This window comes from Monodon monoceros, unplaced genomic scaffold (genome assembly GCF_005190385.1).
Source record: "Monodon monoceros isolate NGI ecotype Baffin Bay Population unplaced genomic scaffold, NGI_Narwhal_1 Super_Scaffold_21, whole genome shotgun sequence".
NCBI lineage: Eukaryota > Metazoa > Chordata > Mammalia > Artiodactyla > Monodontidae > Monodon > Monodon monoceros.
Genome location: NW_021703778.1, coordinates 79,880,766 through 79,904,683, shown reverse-complemented (window position 1 = coordinate 79,904,683; position 23,918 = coordinate 79,880,766). Strand labels below are relative to the sequence as shown.

Here is a 23,918-nt window from a genome sequence, read left to right as displayed (position 1 = left end):
TTGGTATCAGGATGATGGTGGCTTCATAGAATGTCTTTGGGAGTTTTTCTTCCTCTTCAGTCTTTTGGAAGAGTTTGAGAAGGATCGGTATAAGTTCTTCTTTGTGTGTTTGGTAGAATTTGCCTATGAAACCATCTGGTCCTGGGCTTTTGTTTGTAGGGAGTTTTTTCTGTTTGTTTTTTGGGGTTTTTTTATTCCAGATTACAGATGCTATTTCACTTCTAGGGATTGGTCTGTTCAAGTTATCTATTTCTTCTTGATTTAGTTTTGGTGAGCTGTATGTTTCTAGAAAGTTGTCCATTTCTTCTAGGTTGTCGAATATGTTGGCATATAATAGTTCATCATATTCGCTCATGGTTTTTCATATCTCTGCAGTATCAGTTGTGATTTCTTCTCTTTCATTTCTTATTCTGTTTATTTGGGTCTTCTCTCTTTTCTTCTTGGTGAGCCTGGCCAGAGGTTTGTCAATTTTGCTTACCCTTTCAAAGAACCAGATCTTGGTTTTATTGATTTTTTTTCTATTATTTTTTAAATCTGTTTTATTTATTTCCTCTCTGATCTTTATTATTTCCTTCCTTCTGTTGACTTTAGATTTTGTTTGTTCTTCTTTTCCTAATTCTTTTAGATGGTTAAGTTGTTTATTTGAGATTTTTCTTGTTTCTTAAAGAAGACCTGTATCGCTATGAACTTCCCTCTAAGGATTGCTTTGGCTGCATCCCATAGATTTTTGTATGGTTGTGTTCTCATTGTCATTTGCCTCAAGGTATTTTTTTATTTCTTCTTTGATTTCATTGTTGACCCATTGGTTTTTTTAGTAGCATGTTGTTTATTCTCCAGGTAATTGTGTTTTTAAAAAATTAACTAGTTTATTTATTTTTGGCTGTGTTGGGTCTTCATTGCTGCACTGGGTTTCTCTCGTTGCGGTGAGCCGAGGTTACTCTTTGTTGCGCTACGTGGGCTTGTCATTGCAGTGGCTTCTCTTGTTGCAGAGCACAGGCTCTAGGCACGCGGGCTTCAGTAGTTGTGGCTCACAGGCTCTAGAGTGCAGGCTCAGTAGTTGTGGCACATGGGCTTAGTTGCTCCGCAGCATGTGGGATCTTCCTGGAGCAGGGCTCGAACCCGTGTCCCCTGCTTTGGCAGGCGTATTCTTAACCACTGTGCCACCAGGGAAGCCCTTTGTAATTGTTTTTTCTTGTTTCTTTTTCTGTGGTTGATTTCTAGTTTTATGCCGTTGTGGTAAGAAAAGATGCTTGAAATAATTTCTATACTCTTAAATTTTTTGAGGATGGTTTTGTGCCCTAATATGTGGTCAGTCCTAGAGAATGTTCCATATGCACTTGAAAAGAATGTGTATTCTGCTTTTTTTGGATATAATGTCCTGAAAATATGAATTAAGTCTAACTGTTCTGTTGTATCATTTAGAATCTCTGTTGCCTTATTGATTTTCCATCTTGAAGATCTATCCATTTATGTGAGTGGGGTGTTAAGGTCTCCTACTATTCTTGTGTTCCCATCAATTTCTTCCTTTATGTCTGTTAGTATTTGTTTTATGTATTTGGGTACTCCTGTATTGGGTGCATATATGTTGGCAAGTGTAATATCACCTCCTTGTATTAATCCTTTTATCATTATATAGTGTCCTTCTTTATCTTTCTTTACAGCCTTTGTTTTTTTTAATATTTATTTTTTTACTGAAGTATAATTGATTTACAATGTGTTAGTTCAGGTGTACAGCAAAGTGATTCAGATATATATATATATATATATACACACACACACACCACATCTTCTTTATCCATTCATCTGTCGATGGACATTTAGGTTGCTTCTGTGTCTTGTTTATAGCCTTTGTTTTAAAGTCTATTTTGTCTGGTATGAGTGTTGTGACCCCTACTTTCTTGACATTTCCTTTTGCATGAAGGAATATCTTTGTCCATCCCCTCACTTTCAATCTATGTGTGTCCTTTGCCCTAAAGTGGGTCTCTTGTAGGCAGCATATTGTAGGCTCTTGTTTTATAATCCAGTCTGCTGCTCTGTGTCTTTTGATTGGAGCATTTAGTCCATTGACATTTAAGGTAATTATTGACAGATATGTATTTATTGCCATTTTAAACCTTGTTTTTCCATTGATTTTATATTTCTTCTTTGTCCCTTTCTTTTGCTTTTTGTTTTTCCTTTTGTGGTTTGATGATTTTCTTTTGTATTATACTTCTTTTTGGTTCTCTTCTTTTTGGTTTTTGTGAATCTGTTGTATGTTTTTGATTTGTGGTCACCCTGTTCTTCAAGTATGTTATCCCCTTCCTATATCTACTTGTTTTAGACTGGTAGTCATATAGGCTCAAACACATTCTAGGAAAAAACCCTACATTTTCTGACTCTCCTCACCCACATTTTATGATTTTGATGTCCTCTTTTACATCTTCATGTTCATCCTTTTATTGTTAATTGTGGTTATCATCTCTTTCACAGAAATTTTTTGATTTCTTTTTAAATCTATGTACTGACTTATTTAAGTGATTTACTTTCTAATTGTGATTTTCTCTTTCTTAGAAGTCTTCTTTCTATTTAGAGAAGACCTTTCAATATTTTCTTTATGATAGGTTTAGTATTGCTATATTCTTCTAGTTTTTGCTTGTGATAATTGAAAATTTTAAAAATGATAATTTTGCTGGGTAGAGTATACTAGGTTGCAGATTTTTCCCTTTCAGGACTTCCAATATATCTTGCCACTCTCTTCTGGCCTGCAACGTTTCTGTAGAGAAATAAGCTGATACCTTATGGGGGTTCTTTTGTAATTAACTCTTTTTTTTTAACATTTTTATTGGAGTATAATTGCTTTACAGTGGTGTGTTAGTTTCTTCTTTTTAACAAAGTGAATCAGCTATACATATATCCCCATATCTCTTCCCTTTTGCGTCTCCCTCCCTCCCACCCTCCCTATCCCACCCCTCTAGGTGGTCACAAAGCACTGAGCTGATCTCCCTGTGCTATGCGGCTGCTTCCCACTAGTTATCGTTTTTACGTTTGGTAGTGTATATATGTCCATGCCACTCCCTCACTTTGTCCCAGCTTACCCTTCCCCCTCCCCAACTCTTTTTCTCTTGATGCTTTTAGAATCCTCTCTTTAACTTTTGCCATTTTAATTATAATATATCTTGGTGTGGGTCTGTTTGGGTTCATCTTGTTTGGAACCCTCTGTGCTTTCTGTACCTGGATATCTACTTCCTTCTTTAGGTTTGGGAAGTTTTCAGCCATAATTTCTTAATACATTTTCAATCCCCTTTTCTCTTTCTTCTCCTTCTGGGAGCCATATTATACGTAGATTGGCATTATCCCATAGGTCTCTTATTTTCAGAACTCGGTGTCTGTTAGACTGAAGAGATCTGTTTCATTGTTCTTTCAGGGCAATTCTCTTGACCTTTTAACTGGGAGCGGTTCCTCTGCTTCTTTATTTTACTTATATTTCTCTTGCTCTGAGTTTAGGAGAAACAGTTATCTACTGTGGTCTTGAAGGGCTGTTTTTGTGTGGGAGTGACCCTGTGTAGCCTCTGTGGGTTTAGTAAGTTTTTGGTGCAAGGGCGGTTTTTAGTATGAATGCCCACCACCTCTTTCTTCAGTGTATGCTGGCCATTATCACCTTGATAGTAGGTGTGACTAGAGCCTGCATTGGCTGTTGAGCAAGGCCTTCCTTTTTGCTCTGTGGTTGTCGCTGCCTTGTCTAACTGTTCCCTAGTTGTTGGAATAGAAGCCCCCAGATCCGTTTCTGAGCTGAGGTGTAAGGTAGGCAGGACTGGAGCATTCGAACTGGGAGAGGAGCCACTGAGTATTCCTCCGCCAGAGCCATCCACTGGCGTGCATGCTCTGTTGTGTCACCTGTTGTGCGAGATCACAAAGTCCACTGTTGTTAGCACTGCCCTTGGCCCCGCCTCAAATATGGGAATGACATCAGTAAACCCTGGTGTTTCTCAGGCGTTGTTTTCACAAGGCCACCAGTGCAGATCCACTGAAGTCAGGTCCCAGGACTGCAGTAGTCATGCACCTGGACTTGCTGTGGGAGTGAGGCAGCTCAGATCCTGGCCTGGCCCAGCCCCTGCATGCAAGTGCCCACAAAGCCCACAGCTCCTAAGGCCAGACCTGTCCCAGCCGCAGGAGCACCCATTGTCTGCTCGGATGTCCCACAGGTGCTGAATTTACAAAGCTGGCAGCAGAGGTGTACATCTGCAGTTCACACAGCTGGGGAAAGATTTCAGCCCTGCTTCATAAGTCATGCGGTCACTGGGGCTCAGTTGTGATTTCAGCCCCACCTCTGCACATGGGCAACCCACTGGCACCTGCTCCTGGAGCCCGCCAAGGCAGTGGCTGGCATGGGAGCCCACCAAGGCCATGGCTGGGGTGTGTGGGCCCACCCAGGCGGCAGCTGGGGCATGGAGAAAGAGGCTGCTATTGCGGCCCCACCCCTCCCTTTGCTCACCACTCAACAATGGTGCATCGCTTCTATGGCAGGCCCGGGCTGCTTCTGCAAACAGCCCTGGTTGCAGCCATACCACATTCTAGCCCCTTCAGGCTGTCTCCACACAGGCAACACCAGTCCTCTCTCCAGGTCGCCTCTAAACCCCAATTTTCAGCACTGAGACCCCTCCTGTACCAGCAGATTCTTGTCTCAGGCTGCAGCATGCAGGGTGGTGGCGTGGACTGTCTGTGCAGGTCTCTGTCTGTTCTGCCTGCCGCAAACCAGTTGTTTTGCTCTTCTCCAAGCCTCTGTAGCTCCCTTTCTGTCTCAGTTGATCTCCCAGTGAGGGGGCTTCCCAGGGTGCAGGAACCTTTCCTCTTTTACCTCTCTCTCCCAGGGGCGCAGGTCCCATCCTGCTTCCTTCCCCCCCCCCCTTTCATCCTGCCCAGTTATGTGAAGGTGTTTCCTGTCCTTTCAGGTGTTTGAGGTCTTCTGCTAGTGTTTAGTAGGTATTCTGTGAGAATTGTTCCATTTGTAGATGTATTTTTGATGTATTTGGGGGATGAGGTGAGTTTTACATCCTTCTACTCTGCCATCTTGATTCCTCTCCCAGTACCATACTATTTTGATTACTGTAGCTTTGTAGTATAGTCTGAAGTTAGGGAGCATGAAATCTCCAGCTCTGTTCTTTCTCAAGATTATTTTGGCTATTCGAGGTCTTTGTGTTTCCATACAGATTCTAAAATTATTCTAGTTCTGTGAAAAATGCCATTGGTATTTTGGTAGGGATTGCATTGAATCTGTAGATTGCCTTGGGTAGTATGGTCATTTTAACAATATTGATTCTTCCAATCCATGAACATGGTGTGTCTTTCCATCTGTTTATGTCATCTTCAATTTCTTTCATCAGTGTCTTACAGTTTTCTGGGTACAGGTCTTTTACCTCCTTAGGTAGGTTCATTCCTAGGTATTTTATTCTTTTCAATGCGATGGTCAATTGGATTGTTTCCTTAATTTTCTTTCTGATAATTCACTGTTAGTGTATAGAAATGCAGCAGATTTCTGTATGTTAATTTTGTATCTTGCCTGACTTCCCTGGTGGCGCAGTGGTTAAGAATCTGCCTGGCAATGCAGGGGACACAGGTTCGAGCCCTGCTCCGGGAAGATCCCACATGCCATGGAGCAGCTAAGCCTGTGCGCCACAACTAGTGAGTCTGCACTCTAGAGCCCGCGTGCCACAACTACTGAAGCCCACGCACCTAGAACCCGCGCTCTGCAACAAGAGAAACTACTGCAGTGAGAAGCCCACGCACTGCAACAAAGAGTAGCCCCCACTCGCCGCAACTAGAGAAAGCCTGTGCACAGCAACGAAGAACCAATGCAACCAAAAATAAATAAATAAATTCATTAAAAAAAAAAATTTTGTATCTTGCCACTTTACCAAATTCGTTGATGAGCTCTAGTGGTTTTTTGGTGGCATCTTCAGGATTTTTCTATGTATAGTGTCATGTCATCTGAAAATAGTGACAGTTTTACTTCTTCCTTTTCAATTTGGATTCCTTTTCTTGTCTGATTGCTGTGGCTAGGACTTCCAATACTATGTTGAATAAAAGTGGTGAGAATGGGCATCCTTGTCTTGTTCCTGATCCTGGAGGGAATGCATTCAGCTTTTCACCATTGAGTATGATGTTTTTTCACCATTGTGTATGATGTTAGCAGTGGGTTTGTCATTTTTGGCCTTTATTATGTTGAGGTATGTTCCTTCTATTCCCACTTTCTGGGGGGGTTTTGTTATAAATAGTTGTTGAATTTTGCCAAAAGCTTTTTCTGCATCTATTGAGGTGATCATATGGTTTTTATTCTTCAGTTTGTTAATATGGTGTAGCACATTGATTGATTCACAGATATTGAATCATCCTTGCATCCCTGGGATAAATCCCACTACATCATGGTGTATTGTTGGATTTTGTTTGTGAATCTTTTGTTGAAGATTTTTGCATCTATGTTCATCAGTGATATTGGTGTGTAATTTTCTTTTTTCGTGATATCTTTGTCTGGTTTTGGAATCTGGGTGATGCTTCATAGAATGAGTTCAGAAGTGTTCTTTCCTCTGAAATTTTTTGGAATAGTTTGAGAAGAACAGGTATTCACTCTTCTCTAGATATTTGGTGGAATTCCCCTGTGAAGCCATCTGGTCCTGGACTTTTGTTTGTTGGGAGTTTCTTTGTTTGTTTCTGTTTTTTAATTACTTCAGTGTCATTACTGGTAATTGGTCTGTTCCTATTTTCAGTTTCTTCCTGGTTTAGTCTTGGGAGATTATATATTTCTAGGAATTTGTCTGTTTCTTCTAGATTGTTCATTTTATTGGCATATAATTGTTCGTAGTAGTCTCTTATGATCCTTTGTATTTCCATGGTGTCAGTTGTAACTTGTTTTTCATTTCTGATTTTGGCCCTTTCTCTTTTTTCCTTGATGAGCCTGGCTAAAGGTTTATCAGTTTTGTTTATCTTTTCTTTTTTTTTTTTTCAGGCAAGGCTTTATGGGGGCCCCTGCTGCAGCAGGGAGGAGCACAAACAAACAAAAGGTTCCCTTGCTTGCTCACTCCCTGAGGGGGGCGTCGAGCTTGTTCCTTATGTGGGGTGAGGGTCCAGCTCTTATTGATCTTTTTTATTGTTTTTTTTTAGTCTTTATTTCTAAATGATTAGTGTAAATTTTACCATTCATCTTTATGCAGTGCCAATTTTTAAATGCAAATATAGGCACATTGAACTCATATGTGAAATCACCAAAATGATGCAATTCGTATTTCATAGCTCATATTTACCAGAACGGTGGACATACTGCACCAGTATTTGACTGGTTTTATTTCACTTCATAACATGCACACATTCTCCCAATACTCTCTGCCTTGGCTTACTGATGAGTGAGGAAGAACTGACAGGAAATGGAACTATCTTTACATTTCCTTCCAGCCCATCATTTTCAGTGCAGTAGTTGGCTGATACAAGGAAGTAACACAAATAACAAAAGATTATAGGGTTCCCTGGTCATTTCTGTTTCTTAAAACATCATTGCCTTCTTTCTGCCTTTGAAGCAAGTTCTGGTTGTCGTGCAAAGTATGGCCTCTGGGGCTGTCCTAGACACAGCATGCTTATCTTCCATTTGCTTAGAGTCTCACTGAATTCCTCCACATCATGGGTCCGCTGGGATGCTGTGCTCATGAGGTGGCAAGGAGCAGAGGACACAGACGTCGCATGGCTCCCCTGCTCACGCACATGCTTCTTGTTCCATCAGAACTCGTTTAACAGAACACAAGTTCAGAAACATTAAGAGTTCGAGATGGCGGTAGCAGAGCTTTAAATCACCTGCTGCACTCTTCCCCACCCTCCATTCTTTGGGCAGCCACTTTCAACTTTCATCCTTTTTAGCTTTTTCTTACCTTATTTACTTTCATATTTCCAAAAAGCCTTCCTAGAGTGCTGTTTCTTGATTTTTCGATTTAGATATTATCAGATGACTTGTACGATGGAAGGTTGGGATTTAACCTCCTTGTGTCACTTCCTGCACACATTTGCCCCTGCCATCACATCCCAATATCGTGTTAGCATATCTTTTTTTTTTTTTTTTTTTTTTTTTTTGCGGTGTGCGGGCCTCTCTCACTGTTGTGGCCTCTCCCGTTGCGGAGCACAGGCTCCGGACGCGCAGGCTCAGCGGCCATAGCTCACGGGCCCAGCCGCTCCGCGGCACGTGGGATCTTCCCGGACCGGGGCACGAACCCGCGTCCCCTGCATCGGCAGGCGGACTCTCAACCACTGCGCCACCAGGGAAGCCCCGTTAGCATATCTTGATTAAATCCATGTTCAGTGTTTTCAATATTAGGGTTGTATCGATAATGCCGAACCAAGCGTTGTAACAAAATGATGTTCTCTTTTTAAGAACCACTTTTGGGCTTCCCTGGTGGCGCAGTGGTTGAGAGTCCGCCTGCCGATGCAGGGGACACGGGTTCGTGCCCGGGAAGATCCCACGTGCCGCGGAGCGGCTGGGCCCGTGAGCCATGGCCGCTGAGCCTGCGCGTCCGGAGCCTGTGCTCCGCAACGGGAGAGGCCACAGCAGTGAGAGGCCCGCGTACCGCAAAAAAAAGAAAAAGAACCACTTTTTTATTTGCCTAGTTTTCTTTGCTTCTCTAAGTCTTCCGTATCCTCCAACAATTCTACAAAATGTCTCTTAATCCAGTTTTCCAGAAGGCAATCCCTGCCCCATCATCTAACAGTTTCCTTCTTTCCTGGACATCCCCCAAAACTTCCCTTTGTCCTTCTGCTCCAGTCTAAACTGGGTGCTTTCTGTTGCTCCCCTAAAGTTGTCATGCATGGTCTTTCTGTTTCCTGGATCTCTTGCTTACCTTTTTTAGAGGAGTCTACTTCTTTTTTTGGTGGAGCATATTCTCAGGTAGCCTTCTGAGAAGGGGTGTATGGAGGTGAATGGTTTGCTTGTCTTAAAATGTTTGCTTGTCTTTATTCTTCCCTCATACCTGACTGATCATTTGATAGCAACTTCTAAGTTAGAAGTCTTTCTCCCTCAGAATTTCAAAGGTGTCTTTCCTTTGTCTTCTAGCTTCCAACACTGCTGTTGACAAGTCTCATACCAGTCTAATTCCCAAACCTTTGTATGTGACCTTTTAAAAAGTCTGGAAACTTTTAGGATTTTCTCTGTCTCTCTCTTAATATAGAGAATATTCTGTCTGTGTCTCCCTCTCTTTTTTTTTTTTCTCTTGGTGATTTGAACTTTTGCAATTATGTGCCTTGGTCTACTTTTATTCTAGGAGGACACTTGGTAGTCCCTTTTCGTCAAAAATTCATGTCCTTCAGTTCTTGGAAATGTTCTTATTATTTATTTGATAGTCGTCTTGCTTTTATTTTCTCCTTCTGGAACCCTTCATATTCAGCTATACGCTCCCTTTCTTATTTTTACTTTTTTTTTACTTTTTTTCATCTCTTTCTGTTTACTGGAAGACATCCTTATCTTTACCTTATAACCCTTCTATTACATTAAAATTTTTTTTCCTATTGTACTTCTACTTTCCTGAACTTTCTTATTCGCTAAATACTCCTTTTTATTATCCTCTTCTAGTTCCATGAGTAGAGTATCTTATCTTTCTGAGGTTATTATTTATGTGGATTTTTTTTCTTTTGCTCCCTGCAATATCTTTCTTTCCTTTGAGTTATTTTTTTAAATCTTTCTGTCATGTTGTAGGTTTTCTTAAGATGGCATGGCTGTATTCCCTCCGTGGAAGGAGGCAGTGGGCTGGAGTTGGGAGGTCTGTGGACTGGGCTGCACTTTTCCACATCACCTCTGAGGGACTGGTGGGGATGGGGCTGTTTCTTTGGGAGATCTTTAAATGTCAGTATCTAGGGTCACTTTTCTGAGTGATTGTTGCCCCAGAGAGGTGTTCTCTAGTCTTTTCCTGGGAAGGTGTAAGTCTGGCTACAGCGTTCTGGCATCCAAATGGGGAAGGAGCTTTGCGGTTATCTCAGCCTTCCTCATGTAGACTTTTCTCTGTAGGTCCCTCTGCCTCAGGCCTTCTACTGTGCCTGGTGTTCCTGGACCAGATCTCCTGGATCACCCCGAGAGTGACCCCGGCCCTCTGCCAGGCAGGGAGGTGGCCATCGCCTGGCTACATGGAGTTGGGAAGGGGATCTAGTGGGTCTTACAGACTTTCAGCCAGGCTCTTGTCCTCAGTCTTCCTGGCACACAGGCCTCCAGGGGCCCCTGGGACCCTGATTCCTGAGCCCTTCCAGTGTCCCACTTCTGGGTAGTTTCTCCCTGCAGGACTGGCCCTCAGCCTTCACTGCTGTGGTAAGCCAGCTGCTACTCCATCATCTGCTCTCCAGCTTCTAGAACTTTTGCTGACATCTTCCATCTGCCATCATCACCTCTCTCTTGCCCTTTGTCCTTGCGGATTTATGCCTTGTTTATTCCTTTCCTATCATCTTAGCGGGGCTCTGGAAGGGAGTGGAAATAAATCTGTGTCTGTTCAATGAGGCGTATTTTTCTAGAAGTCCATTCACTGGGGCCAGGTTCATGATGGATGTGAGAGCAAGGACTCTGGCCTCTGATAGAAGAGGGGTAACTGGGTGGGGAGTGAGACTAGAAGCAGAGAAGAGTTGAGTTTGATGTTGAGACCCTGGGCTCTGGGCCAGGTTTCTACCTGTGTTGGCAGACAGTTACATTAGCCTTAAGCCTCAAAGACTGGGGATAATGATGGGACTGCCTCCTGGGTTGCTCTGAGAATTCAGTGAGCACACATGTGAAGCGTGTAGCACAGCACTGGCCACATGGTTAGCATTCAATGCCTGCTGACTGTTGTCACTGTTACCAAGTGATAAGTGATAAGGAGCTGAAGCAGAGAAGTGGCCCGAGCAGGGAAAGCTGGGTAGAAAACCATCCCAAAGGTCTGTCACGTCCCGACATAGGAGTCAAGAGTGAGAGAAGGGCTGGGAAATCAGAAGAGTAGCCGCCCCTGCAGTACCCTGAGGGCTTTTCCCAGCTGCCCCCACCCAGGGTGCCACCCAGCCTGACTTCTGTCAGGACAGACAGACAGACAGATATGTCTCTGTCTTCATTCAGCTGCTGGAATGCGTGAGGGACTTGGCTTGGGGCCTGGGGTGAGGGTGGGAGGAGAGGGCGAGACCCTGAGCCAGCCAGGGCCTCCCGGAGCCTTGGCACTGAGAACAGCTGGAAGGAGGCGGAAAGAGAGGAGATACAGGCGCGGCAGATGGAGGGGAGCTGGGGAGGGGGGAGAAGTTCATCTCCCCAAGGGCGGTCGCACTCTCACCTCTCCATCCTGGAGGGTCAGGCAGGAGGGGATCATGAGGCCCAGGACCGGTGCGGGAGGGGGTGCTCAGACGGAGAATGTGGCACCAACCTGTCCTCTAGCCCCTCCGCCCTCTGTCTCCTTGCTGGGGGTGGGACAGAAGACAGGACAGGTCCCACCTAGACAGGATGGAGGCTAGAATGAGCAAGATTCACAGAAGGAAGGCGCCAGGTGGAGTCAGGCAGTGTTTCCAGGGCTTGAGGGTGTCTTAGAGGCACTCAGACCACCCCCCATTCCCCACTGGATGTGACACTCCTCGGCTCCCCGCAAGTAGATGTTTATTAGGCCACACAGACCCAGACACTGGCGAATCCCACTTGGTCTCAAACTGTGCTCAGGGGGACAGTGGTAGAGGAGGTAGTGTCCCTGTCCTCAAGACCCTCACCATCTGGGGGGCGCAAACATGTGACAATTCCGGGTAATTAGCACTGTGGCAGACAGGCCTGTGGGGTTTGTAGGAACCTGGAGAAGAGGGGCAGGGACGTCACCTCTGAGAAGGAGCTGCGGAGCTGCCCTCTAAGGACTGACGCAGCACCCTGAGGAAGAAGGGTGCTCTAGGTGGGGTGCACAGCATGGTCCAGGGCTGGCAGTGTGGGAGCGTGGGGTGGGATGGAGAATCTTCAAGAGGTGGTGGTGGGGCTGGAGGAAAGCTTCTGGGGCCTGCGGTCATTGGCCAGTCCAAGACGTCAGCCTGAAGAACTTGAAGAGCCTTTTTAGGCTGAGAGCTGCTTTAAGGGACCCTGCTGTTTCATAAGGGACCTCTCGTTTCTTGAGCTACTACTTGGACCTGGGGCCAGAGAGGGGAGGCCCTGTTCTCTCATGCCTTCGCAGCCAGGATTTCTGGAAGGAGAGAGGCGGGCCTGATCGTGTGTCGGGCCCTTGCCCCCACCATCTGGCGACTCCATGACTAGGCCCCCAGGGGTGGCGAGGGGAGGGGGGGCACACAGGCTTCTCCCAGATGATGGGCAGCTCTTTGCAGCCCTTGAGGTGGGAGTGACACTTCCGACTGGAGCCACCCTCTGTCTGCTCTGACCCCATGTGGGGTTGCCCAGCCCACTATAATTAGAGCGAGGAGGGGCCCCGAGGGGAAGGGCTGACGTATGTCAGCAGCACGGGGAGCCTGGCAGTAAGCCGACCAGAGGACGGAAGGGCCGGCTGCCGGCCGCCCGTGTGACTTTTCCCAAGTAGATGCTGCTATTTATACCTCTGTTGCTTGGGATCCCGTAGGCTGCCTCAGCCTCTTGTAGATGAGGACGTGGAGGCCCAGAGAGGGTAAGGGATGGCCCAAGACCACACAGCATCTGTAGCAGGGCAGAATTGGGGTTTCCAGTCAGCATCTGGGCCTGAATGTGGCTCTGATTCTGGTGGTGGGTCCTACGAGGACCCTTCAGGCCCCCCAACCTCGCACACACATATAGGATGGCCCTGAGAGGTTGTGGTCGCCCTGGCTGCCCAGCAGCAGGCCACAGAAGCTTGATTCGTGGCATGCCAGCACCGGGTCCTGGCCGGAAAACTGAAGGGCTGGATGTGGCCTGGGACCTGTTGGTGTGGGGCTGAGGCACGTTGGACCCCAGTCAGAGGAGCTCCCTGGCTGGGTCTGAGTCAGAGGAGTGGGTGAACCCCCCAGCTACATCTTGAGTTGTGTCCTGCCAGGCGAAAAGGAGGAGCCCTGGGGCCAGGTTGACCCTTCACCCCCTTCCTCCCCGTCTCAGCCGATGCTCTGCCCCAGGGTGCAGGCCCAGGGAGCCCCCAGGCTGAAGCCAGCAATCAGAAGACTCCTTTCTCCCTGCCAGGCCTCAGCTGCCGTGATTTAGAACTTCTGTTTGGAGTGAAGTGTTTGAGGCGGGCTCACGATCGGATGGGAGGAGCTCTGCATCAAGGGCAGCCTAGCAAGTGGACACGTGGGTGTTGGCAGCCTGGCCTGGCATCACATCCTGACCATCACTGCCCTCCCACGTGACCCAGGGCAAGTGACGCACTGCCCTGGGCCCTGAAAGTGGAAGGAGATGGTGGTAGAGTTTTCTGCTTGAGGGGTTGTGAGCGGTGGATGAGAGAGCGCCCGCTCAGCACCCAGGGCCAGCCTGGCCTGCGACGATCCGGGACAGACGGCTGGGTCCCACACCTGCTCATACGCCCGATGCCCATTTTACAGGGTCCATTTCTAGCTAACACAAGTGGGCCAGGTGATTCTGGGTGGGGAGGGGCCCCCAGGGTCCTCAGCAGGCGTCTGGTCACTGAGGCTTTGTTCCCTGAAGCTCTGGTGGAGCCCGGGCCCTGCCACCAGCCAGGGGACTTGAGAGACCACATGGACCACCCACCCTGGCCTGCGCTCGCAGCTCCCAGACCTCTGCCTCTGAAATTTGGACTCCCAGATCCCAGTGGCTGACTGCCCCCAGCCTTTCCTCACACGGGCCTACAAACTGGCCTATTTCTCGGCCTCTCCGTGGCCCGTAGTGTCTCCTCCTTCCCTCCTGGCCAGACCCCAGCATCCATCACCTCTGCCTTTCTTGCCTGTGCCTCCCTCAGTCCTAACCAGGACCCTTTGCTCATCCTGGCTCCCTGACCTGGCACCAGCCACCCTCAAGCCTCCCAGACTGGAAAACTGGGGGGTTTCTGCCTCCCCCTACCCTGCTTAGCCTGGGATCCCAAGTCCCACAGGTCCTGCCTCCCTCCTGCCGCTGCCAGGGAGTCCTGGCAGGAGATGGACAGGAGTAAATAAGGGAGTGACACAGGCTGGCAGACACTGGGCTCTCTCCCAGGTTGGCGGCCGGACAGGGGTCAGCCTTCAGGCCTTGGTCCTCCCACAGATGACCCTAGGTCTCAGCCCAGGGCGGGGCCATCAGAGGCCTGCTGTTGTATCAGCTGTGATGTGATGCTCTCCAGATCGTGGACTGAGGGGTGGAGGCTGCGGGAGCTCCGAGCAGGCTTAGTGGTCCAGGAGGCTTCAGAGGGCAGGGCCTTTCGGCTGGATCTTGGGGAAAGAGGCTTCACCAGTGGAGGAGTGGGGAGAGTGTCGTGGGTGGAAGGAATAGTTTGTGGAGAGGCCTGGCACTGGGGAGCGGGGATTAATTAGCCAGCTGGAGTGCCCTGGAGATGGATGGGAGTGGCTGGGAGGGTCTTTCATGCTAGCTTAGGTCAAAGAATAGGATAGGTGAGCAAGGAGGCTGGAGTTTTCCTGTAAGTTTAGGGCTTTAAGCCCCTTCCCACCTTCCCTGCACAACTGGTCTGGTGCGGCCTCCCTGATGGGTCTCTCAGGCTGACCCCTCTGCCCCAGAGGACAGGTGGCCCCTCACTTCATACTCCTGTCCCATCTCTGCAGCCGTGGGTGGGGCCTCTGCCTGGATGACTCTCCCACCAAGGATGTCATCGACTTCCCTTCGATACCACCTGGCGTCCTCTATGACGTGGGCCACCAGTGTCGCCTCCAGTATGGGGCCTACTCTGCCTTCTGCGATGACATGGACGTGAGTGTGGGGCCTGTGTGGACACGGGGGAGGAGGGCAGCCCTCAGCAGCCTGCAGACCCCACCCAGCCTGGGCTCGGCCCGCACGTGATGCCCACGAGACATAAAGTGGCCTGTGGGAGAGGCCTAGGGTTGGGCGGCCATAGACCCAGGTCTGCATTCTGGGTGGACCATTTACCAACCATGGGACTTTGGGCAAGGCCCTCACCTGCTGGAGCTGGATCATAAGAGGTAAAATAAAACCTCTCCTGCGGGGTCCTGGGGAAGATCGCCCAAAGTGATGGCCATGGGCATGTCAGAGACCCTGCAGCTTCTAACCAGGGTGTTTCCAGACGGGTAGGCTGGGGCTGGGAGAGGTGTGGGTGAGCTGGGGACTGCCCTGAGCCACAAACCCGAGCCTGGGGCTCCAGCCCAGGACCCCCCACACCACGTGGTCCGGGAAGACAAGAGGGGTTCCAGCTATAGACCCACACCATGTGCCAGCCCCAAGGAGGGATTCCCAGGGGACTCGTGGGGGTGGTGAGGGGGCAGGGCAGGTGGTGGCGCCAAGGAGGAGGTGAGGGTATGGCCCTTGTCCTCCTCCTTGCAGAATGTCTGCCACACGCTCTGGTGCTCCGTGGGGACCACCTGTCACTCCAAGCTGGATGCAGCTGTGGATGGTACCAGGTGTGGAGAGAGCAAGGTAGGGGTTCGCCAGTCCAGCTGCGGAGGGGGTGAGAGGTGAGACTCCCTGCTGTGTCCGTGCTCTGGGGTCACTCATGCCCTTAGCAGAACCCCAGCCCTCTCTGGCCCAAGTCCCCACCTGCAGAATGGAGGCTTTGGGGCAGAGCTTGACTGGGCAATTCTCCAAAGTGCCTTCAGCTCAGAAGAGTCAGCATGTGGACTCTTACTTTATTCCTTGCTCGGCTCCACCATGGGGCCCAGGTGTTGGGCGACTGGAAGGGGGCCTCCCCCAGCCCTTAGGTCCTCCCCCTCTGGGCCTTTCCAGGCCTTCCACCCACCTTGTTCTCACTAGGGTGAGGAGCTTGGAGTGGGCTTGCTCTACCTCTGTCTGTCTCGGTAGTGGTGTCTGAATGGGGAGTGCGTTCCCATGGGCTTCCGGCCCGAGGCCGTGGACGGCGGCTGGTCTGGCTGGAGCGCCTGGTCCGTCTGCTCCCGGAGCTGTGGCGTGGGCGTGCAGAGTGCCGAGCGGCAGTGCACACAGCCTGCGTGAGTGCGGGGCCAGGGCTCCCGGGGCAGGTGGGATGGGGCGCCCTGAGCAGAGTCGGCGATTGCAGGGACACTGGCTCTGTCCCAGCCTCCCACTCGCAGAAGTATCCGCATGGAGGCCAAGCCTGGAGTGTCCAGAGCCACCTCGGGTCACTTCTAGGAGTGCCCCGGAGGCTGATTGAGTCGCCACTGCTGACCCCGTTGCAGAGAGGGAAACACCAAGGCCCAGACACTGGAGGGGCTCATCAGACACAACAAAACAGCAGCTGGTGGGAGGGCAGCAGGGAGGACAGTGGCTAAGAGCTTAGACCCTGAACCTTAGATACACCAGGGTTCAAATTCCCTCTCCACCCCTTCTCTGGGCCTCAGTTTCCAGAGAAAGTATATGATGGGGCAGCGGCAGTGCCCACCTGGTAGAGGATACATGCAGGTAAAGCCCTGCGGCTAGTTCGTGGTAAGCGCTCAGTAAATAGAGCCACTTAGTGGCATTTGAGGTACAAGTGGGTCCAAGATGAGACTGGGGACAGCTGGGAGAATTGGTCAGCCTGGGAGGGGTGCTGTGTGACCTGGGGTGAGTGACTTCATCTCTCTGGGCCTCAGTTGCCCCATCTAAGAGTGGTGAGGTGAAGATTCAGGGAGATGCAGAGAGGCCAGCTGTACTGTAGACTGAGGGGCTGCCCGGCGCCTTTGGATGAACCCACTTCACTAGGCTGCCCCAGGGTGGGCATGGGATTCAGAGCCAGGTCCTTCTAGGGCCCCGTGCTTATACCCCACCCTGCCTCCAGGCCTCTAGGCCTGAGCTGGGTTGGGGGCAGTCGGGGTGGGGTTAGGGTTCAGGCTCTATGCTGGGGGCATACCTCTCAGCTGGGCCAGGGCCAAGGGGGCTTCCTTTTGACCTGGCTGGGGTGCTGCCACCAGGAACACATCTGCTGACACATGGGCTGTCAGGACTCTGGGTCCCACGGGCTGGAGACTTGGAGTGGCCCCTTCAGCCAGCCCTGTCTGCAGCTTGGCCCAGCCTCTGAACAACCCCCTGCAGAGGCAGCCCCAGTCCCATTTTATAGATGAGGATACTGAGGCCCAGAGGGGTCCAGAGACTTGGCCAAGGTCACACGGCAGGTTAGGGGCAGAGCCCAGGCTTCCTGCTGCCACCTCCCCTGAAACGCTTTCAAACAGGGAGCCTTTGTCTGGACCAGAGTGTGGGCGACCCACAGGGAGAGCAGCGTGAACGGAGGTGGACGGCGGGAATCTCTGGGTGTTAGGGGTGCAGGAGGAGCCGCTCGCTCCGAGGGCCCACTTCTGGATCCGGGTGTGCAGTCGGCACTCACCGCCCCTCACCCCACTCTCCCCACAGGCCCAAATACAAGGGCAAATACTGCGTGGGTGAACGGAAGCGCTTTCGCCTGTGCAACCTGCAGGCCTGCCCCGCCGGCCGCCCCTCTTTCCGCCAAGTCCAGTGCAGTCACTTTGACGCTATGCTCTACAAGGGCCAGCTGCACACGTGGGTGCCCGTGGTCAATGACGGTGAGTCCTATTGCCCGCAGGGACACTGAGGCCTGGAAGGGCAGAGATCCAAGGGCCAAGGTTGCCCAGTGATACAGGCACTGTCTGCTGGGGCTGCTGCTCCCTCCTGGCTCCCGTGGACAGATACTACCAGCCCAGTGGAGCCCCCCAGCCCTCCACGATGGGTGTCGTGGAGGCGGTCTTCCCGGTGGCCTCCGTGACTCCTGCCCTGCCCTGGTTGTCCCTCACGGCTCCTCTGCTTGGGCCCCCAGTGAACCCCTGCGAGCTGCACTGCCGGCCCTCGAATGAGTACTTTGCTGAGAAGCTGCGGGACGCTGTGGTCGATGGCACCCCCTGCTACCAGGGCCGGGCCAGCCGTGACCTCTGCATCAACGGCATCTGCAAGGTGTGCCCGGCTAGGAAGAGAGTCTCCAGCACTGCCCTCCCCACCCCCCTGGCAGGTCTCCCCTGGCTTCCTCCTGCTTCCCTCTGGCCACCCTGCCCAGGCGTCGCCTCTCAGCAAAGCCTCCCCACTCCTCCTGGGACCGGAGCCCCCATATCATCGGGCCTCACCCCCAGGCTCTGCCTCTGCACCACGGCCTGCCCGCCATGGCTCCTGAATGCTGGCTTTCGTACCGGCCCAGCCTCGGCCCGGAAACCAGAGCTCAGGTGGTAGCTCGACCTCCTGCTGGCTGGATGACCCCCAGCAGTGGTTTCCTCTGTGATAATAGAAAGGGCACTGTCCGTCCATGTAGCCACGTCACAGGGTTAAATGCAGTCATTTAACAGGGCATTGCAGGGCCGTGCAGGCCTCAGGGCCTGGCAGAGAAAGCGTCAGTGTTTGCTGACAATACTTAGACTTACTTCCAGCAGTATCAGTGCCACTCCCCCTGCCCGTGTCCTCGGCACTTTCTTTCCCCTGCTCCTGGGAAGGGAAGCCCCTGGGCGTAGAGGCCTGGGCTCTGGGAAGGACCAGCAGGGAACACTGATTCCTGTTTCGGGGAAATTCCTGTCCACGCTGGTCAGGAGCGCGGGTGTGCCAGCTCCCCCTGCCTGCTGTGGCCTTTTACAAAGCTTCTCCCGTCTCTTGTCTCATGCGATCTCACAGCACACCTTCACGGTGCAGGTGGTTCTCCCTGTTTCACATCTGAGGAAGCTGAGGCTCAGAGAGGTCGAGGGGTTTATGTGGGGTCAGAGGGCACAGCTGTGGTGGGGCCTCCGCTCCCTGCTCCGAGCTCTCTCCTCCCCACCCTGGCAGGCCCCCGAGGCTGGTGCCAGAGAGGGCTCGCCGCCAGGGGCCCAGCACCAGGGGTCTCCCCTCCCCATGTGTTGCAGAATGTGGGCTGCGACTTCGAGATTGACTCGGGTGCCATCGAGGACCGCTGCGGCGTGTGCCACGGCAACGGCTCCACCTGTCACACCGTGAGCGGGACCTTCGAGGAGGCTGAGGGCCTGGGTATGGGTGGGACCACTGGTGGGGGGCAGGGCACTCTTGACCTGGTGACCCTTCCTTGTCTCCCTTGAGCCCTGCCCACGGCCCCCATGGCCAGAGATGGGAAGCAGAGAAGCTGCCTTGCTGGGTCTAGGATCCTGGCAGGGGTCAGGGCACCCAGGCCCAAGTGCAGAGACCTGCCTTCACAGGGAGTCCTCCTGCCCCAGGGACCCCAGCCTGGGCTTATCAGGCTTATGAGTGGCCTTAGGAAGCTTTAGAGACCCCCCAGCTCCACTCACTCGCCTCAGGGCCTGTTTTGCATCCATTGCTTAAGTGCCAACTGTGTGCTAGGTGAGGGAGACACAGAGGTGAAGAGCTTACAGTCTCACCTTTTAGTGTGACAGATGCAGTGGAGGGAGGCCCAGAGGGCTGTGAGAGCCCTGAGGAAGGAGGTCCTGACATGGAGAGGTCAGGGAAGACTTCCTGTAGGAAGTGGAAGTTGAGCTGAATCATAAAAGACTCAGACGAGATGGGGAAAAGCATTACACGTGGAGGAAAGAGCTTGTGCCCAACAAAGCCTGGAGGCAAGAAAGAGCGTGCTCTGTCTGGGGACCTATCTGTAAGAAAGGCGGGGATGCCATAAGGCTTTGAATGCTAGACCAAGAAGCTTAGATTTCAGCCCCAGAGATGCAGTCCAGCGTGGTGGTTAAAGCTCAGACCTCAGAGCTTGATTCACATCCCAGCAGAACCCTGGTGCAAGTTATGTAACCTCTCTGTGCCTCAGTGCCCTCATGTGTAAAATGGGGATAACAGTAGTACCTATGTCATAGGGTTGTTACACCCGTAGAGTCCTCAGGGTAACGCCAGGCGCGTGATGGGTACTACTTAGTGAAGGAACAAAAGCAGGCTGTATAGGTATGAGGAGGATATCCCAGGGGAAAGGCCCAGTTAATTGGGGTTTTTAGAAAGGTCATGCTGGCCCCAGGTATAGGGGAGAGGCCCAGCCTTGTGACAGGGAGACCAGCTAAGGTTTCCCAGAGGAGGGTGGTGGGGCATGGGTCAGGGGGTAGGATTTGAGCCCTTCTGAGGCTTTGGTGATCTGGGACAGATCTAAGTGGGGAACCCAGAATCTTAAGTTAACGACGGAATCTTTGGCATCGGCAGGCAGGGGCAAGTGGAAGGAGAGGTGAGGGCAGGCAACAGCTAACCCTCTTACCTCTTTTCACCACCTGTGCACAATCCCTGGCCAACAGGGTATGTGGACGTGGGGCTGATCCCAGCCGGTGCTCGCGAGATCCGCATCGAGGAGGTGGCCGAGGCCGCCAACTTCCTGGCCCTACGCAGCGAGGACCCGGATAAGTACTTCCTCAACGGTGGGTGGACCATCCAGTGGAACGGGGACTACCAGGTGGCGGGGACCACCTTCACATATGCGCGCACAGGCAACTGGGAGAACCTCACGTCCCCGGGTCCCACCGACGAGCCTATCTGGATCCAGGTGACTGCCTCCTGGGGCCCAGGCTGGAGAGGAGCAGAGGTGGGATCCGTGGCTCCCAGCCGCGTGGCAGGAGCGAGCCCTGGGGCAGTCACAGAGCCCGGCTCCGGGCCTGGCCCTACCGCTGGGGCCTCTGCCTCGGTTTCCCCATCTCTAGAATGGCTCCATGGTATAGCCCCAGGTCCCAGAGGTGGCTGAGGTTGGCTCCTTTAGGATGGGCGGCAGGTCTGGGCAGAGGGAGAGGACACCTCATGCTCACGGGGCGCCCCCCTCTGCCTGCCCCAGCTCCTGTTCCAGGAGAGCAACCCTGGGGTGCGCTACGAGTACATCATCCACAGGGAGGCGGATGGCCATAGCCAGATCCAGCCGCCTGAGTTCTCCTGGCACTATGGGCCCTGGACCAAGTGCACAGTCACCTGTGGCACAGGTGAGGAGAGCAGTGGGCACAGCTACTGCCCAGCAGGGCCTTTGTCTCTGGGCACTGATGCGTGGCTCTAACCTCTGGCTCATTGCTTATTTGCTGGGCTGCTATGAACTTGGAATGCTGCTTCTGGGCCTCAGTTCCCCCATCTATATAATGGGGCTAGCATTGGCCCCATCTCATAGGTCCACTGGGAGAGTAAACAAGGTGAGGCAGGCACAGCATGTGGTGCCTGGCGAGCGCTCAGTGTGTCTCCCCCAGAGAGGCACCAGCTGCCTCTCCCTCTTCTCGCTGCTCAGCTCTGGCAGGTCCTGTGCCCGTGGTTCTGCCCCATACCTGGGATCTGACCCCTTCATCCTCCCAGAGCCTTACCTGCATCTCCGTCAGGATAAGCTCCTTCCTCTCCTCTAGCTCCTGCCACAGACAGGCTTCCCCGGGCCCCCCTCCTCCTCGGTGCCCTCCCACCCTTCCTGGGAGGCCCAGAGCCTGACACTCCTGGGCTGCTGGCCCAGGAGGGCTTCCCCAGTGAGAAGGGGGAGGGGGAAGGGAGAGAAGGAGGAGGGGCAGGGGAGAGAAAGAAGGAGGGGGAGGAGGATGGAGTAGGACAGGGGCAGGGAGGAGGGAGCTGGGACGTGACAAGGATCTCCCCACCCAAACTCTGAGCCTCATAGCCCAATGGCCTATTCACCACATTTACTTATTCCTTTAAACTCTTTATAAAATGTGTAACAATTTGACTAACTCTCACCCCCCCCTCCCCCGTGGCTTCTTCAGTCTCCCTTCCCCTCCCCCTCCCCCTTGGTGTCCAGGGGTCTCAGTATCAGGAATCTGGGACAGAGACATTTGAACATTCCTTGAAATGCTATTATGATGACAAATGAACACTGACCCACTAAAGCTGGGCGGGAATCTTCAAAAGCTATTAAAGGCATCCTACCCCGTATGAGTTAAATTTACAAATGTGAAAACAAATATATTTGATGAACCAGACACTGGGAAATTGTCTTTCAGCAAATCCGTGGCTTCCCACGTGGACAGAATAGGAATGTGTTGAGTGGCAAGTGGCAGGATCCTGATGAGTGGTAGCTGGAGCCGATAAGGGTTTACTTGTCTTCAGCAGTAAGAACCCCCAGGGAGGGTGCATAGTCCAAGCTGGCTGGATGGCCTGCCATGTTTTTAGGGACCACTCTCAGCCCCACCTTCCCCTCATGTGTGTCACAAGATGGCACCCTTTGCCCAGGCTTCTTGCTGGCAAGAAGAAGAAGGGGCAAAGGGCTGACTCTCGGGAAGGACTTGTGTCTTTTTCTCCCTGGCACGACTGTGTCCCAGACCCCCTAGCTGCATGGGAACTACAGTGGGGAGCGTTTTCAGCAGGTCCCATTGTTACCTTGAACAAGCCCTGCGTTCTATTAGGAAGGAAGGAGGCGGGTGGAGGGAAGACTGGAGGCTCAGGGCAGGGGTGAGTCCCCCTTCTGTGCCATAGGGGCAGCAGGGTGAAGGCAGAGCCCGTTGGAGTTGGTCCTGCCTCTGGGCCTCAGCGGGCGGTGTGGGGTGCGTGTGGAAAGGGAAGAGCAGGGCTCTGCAAGGGCATAGAGAGCGGCAATGGCAGGGGGAGTGAAGGACAGGACGAGTGCCGGGGCAGGGGGTGGGGAGGGCTGTGAGCTGGAGAGGAATGCCTGACTGGGAGGTCTGACGGATTTCTTCTCCAGAAATTTCTGGGCACTGATCCTGTTGGGAGGAGTGTAGACACTAGAGATGGCGCTAGGCCGTGGTTGGATTTGGCACTGGTTGCGCTCTTACCATGCGCCAGGCATGGGCTGAGCCTGCACGTCCGTGAGCACGTTATCCTCACACCTGACCTTCAAGGCAGGTGTTATCGTTACTCCCACTAACAGATGAAGACAGTGAGGTTCAGAGGGGCCAAGTGAGCTGCCCAGGCCTCCCAGCTAGGAAGCTGTGGGGCCAGAGCCCCTGCCCACTGAGCCTGCACACCTGCTTCCTCCCTAGGGGTGGGGGTGATGGCCAGGAGGACAGTGAGGAGGGGGCAGTGGGGCCTGTTCTGGAAGGGATCTGAGCAGAGTGGGGTAGAGCTGTGTCTCTGGGTGCAGCGTGGCTCAGGCAGGGGGCGCCCTGAGCGCCAGGCCCAGGCTGAGCCCCCATGGCCTCCCAGGGATGCAGAGGCAGAGCGTGCGCTGCGTGGAGCGGCAGGCGGGGCCCGTGGACGAGAGGCACTGTGAGCCCCTGGGCCGGCCCGATGACCGTCAGAGGAAGTGCAGCGAGGAGCCCTGCCCCGCCCGGTGAGCCCACCAGGCGCCTGACTCCCAGTGTGCCTCATCAGGGCGCCCCTGGGAGGAGCAGAGGGAGCTGGGCTCTTAGCCTTCCTTCCCAAGGCTGAAGCCCCAGCCCCTGGTTGCCCGCGACCTCAGCCTGGGCCTGGGTTCCCCCTCAATAGCCAGCATCAGCCAGGGACATGCCTGGTCGCTCGTGCTTGGGTCCCTGGATGTGAACACGGGCCTTGAGTCTTGCCCAGGTCCCCCAGGGGTGAAGGTGGCAGGAGCAAAGGGGACTGTGCCCGGGCACTGGGCTTTGGGGGCCAGGGGGCCATCCCAGGCTTGGAGCTCTGGGAACTCGTCCCCTGGGCTTAGGCCCGACCCTCCCTGAGCCCTGAGTGCCTGGGAGTCCAGGTGGCTGCACGCTGATGCTACCCCTGTGCCCCCACAGGTGGTGGGCAGGTGAGTGGCAGCTGTGCTCCAGCTCCTGCGGGCCTGGGGGGCTCTCCCGCCGGGCCGTGCTCTGCATCCACAGCGTGGGGCTGGATGAGCAGAGCGCCCTGGGGCCGCCTGCCTGTGAGCACCTGCCCCGGCCCCCTGCCGAAACCCCTTGCAACCGCGCTGTGCCCTGTCCGGCCACCTGGGCTGTGGGGAACTGGTCTGAGGTGAGCAGCACGATGGGAGGGGGCCCGCCCCCAGCTCTGCCATCGGTCTTGGGCTACAGGGAGGCAGAGACAGCCTTCGGGGAGCCCTTACTGCCGGGCACCGTGTGGGAGGGGCCTGGGGCATTCCAGGTCCGGCCCC

At 52.7% G+C, this 23,918-nt stretch overlaps 1 protein-coding gene across 2 annotated transcripts in view; it reads left to right on the top strand.

The window, feature by feature from the left end:
• Window positions 1–23,918, top strand: part of ADAMTS7 (ADAM metallopeptidase with thrombospondin type 1 motif 7) — a 57,464-nt gene that overhangs the window by 26,049 nt on the left and 7,497 nt on the right. For both annotated transcript variants that reach the window (XM_029236378.1, XM_029236377.1), the window contains exons 9-18: window positions 14,641–14,785; window positions 15,374–15,466; window positions 15,848–15,993; window positions 17,348–17,517; window positions 17,769–17,902; window positions 18,832–18,952; window positions 20,182–20,426; window positions 20,709–20,850; window positions 23,015–23,141; window positions 23,566–23,779. In XM_029236378.1, coding sequence (XP_029092211.1) covers window positions 14,641–14,785; window positions 15,374–15,466; window positions 15,848–15,993; window positions 17,348–17,517; window positions 17,769–17,902; window positions 18,832–18,952; window positions 20,182–20,426; window positions 20,709–20,850; window positions 23,015–23,141; window positions 23,566–23,779 — 1,537 coding nt within the window. The remainder of the gene's footprint in view (window positions 1–14,640; window positions 14,786–15,373; window positions 15,467–15,847; window positions 15,994–17,347; window positions 17,518–17,768; window positions 17,903–18,831; window positions 18,953–20,181; window positions 20,427–20,708; window positions 20,851–23,014; window positions 23,142–23,565; window positions 23,780–23,918) is intronic.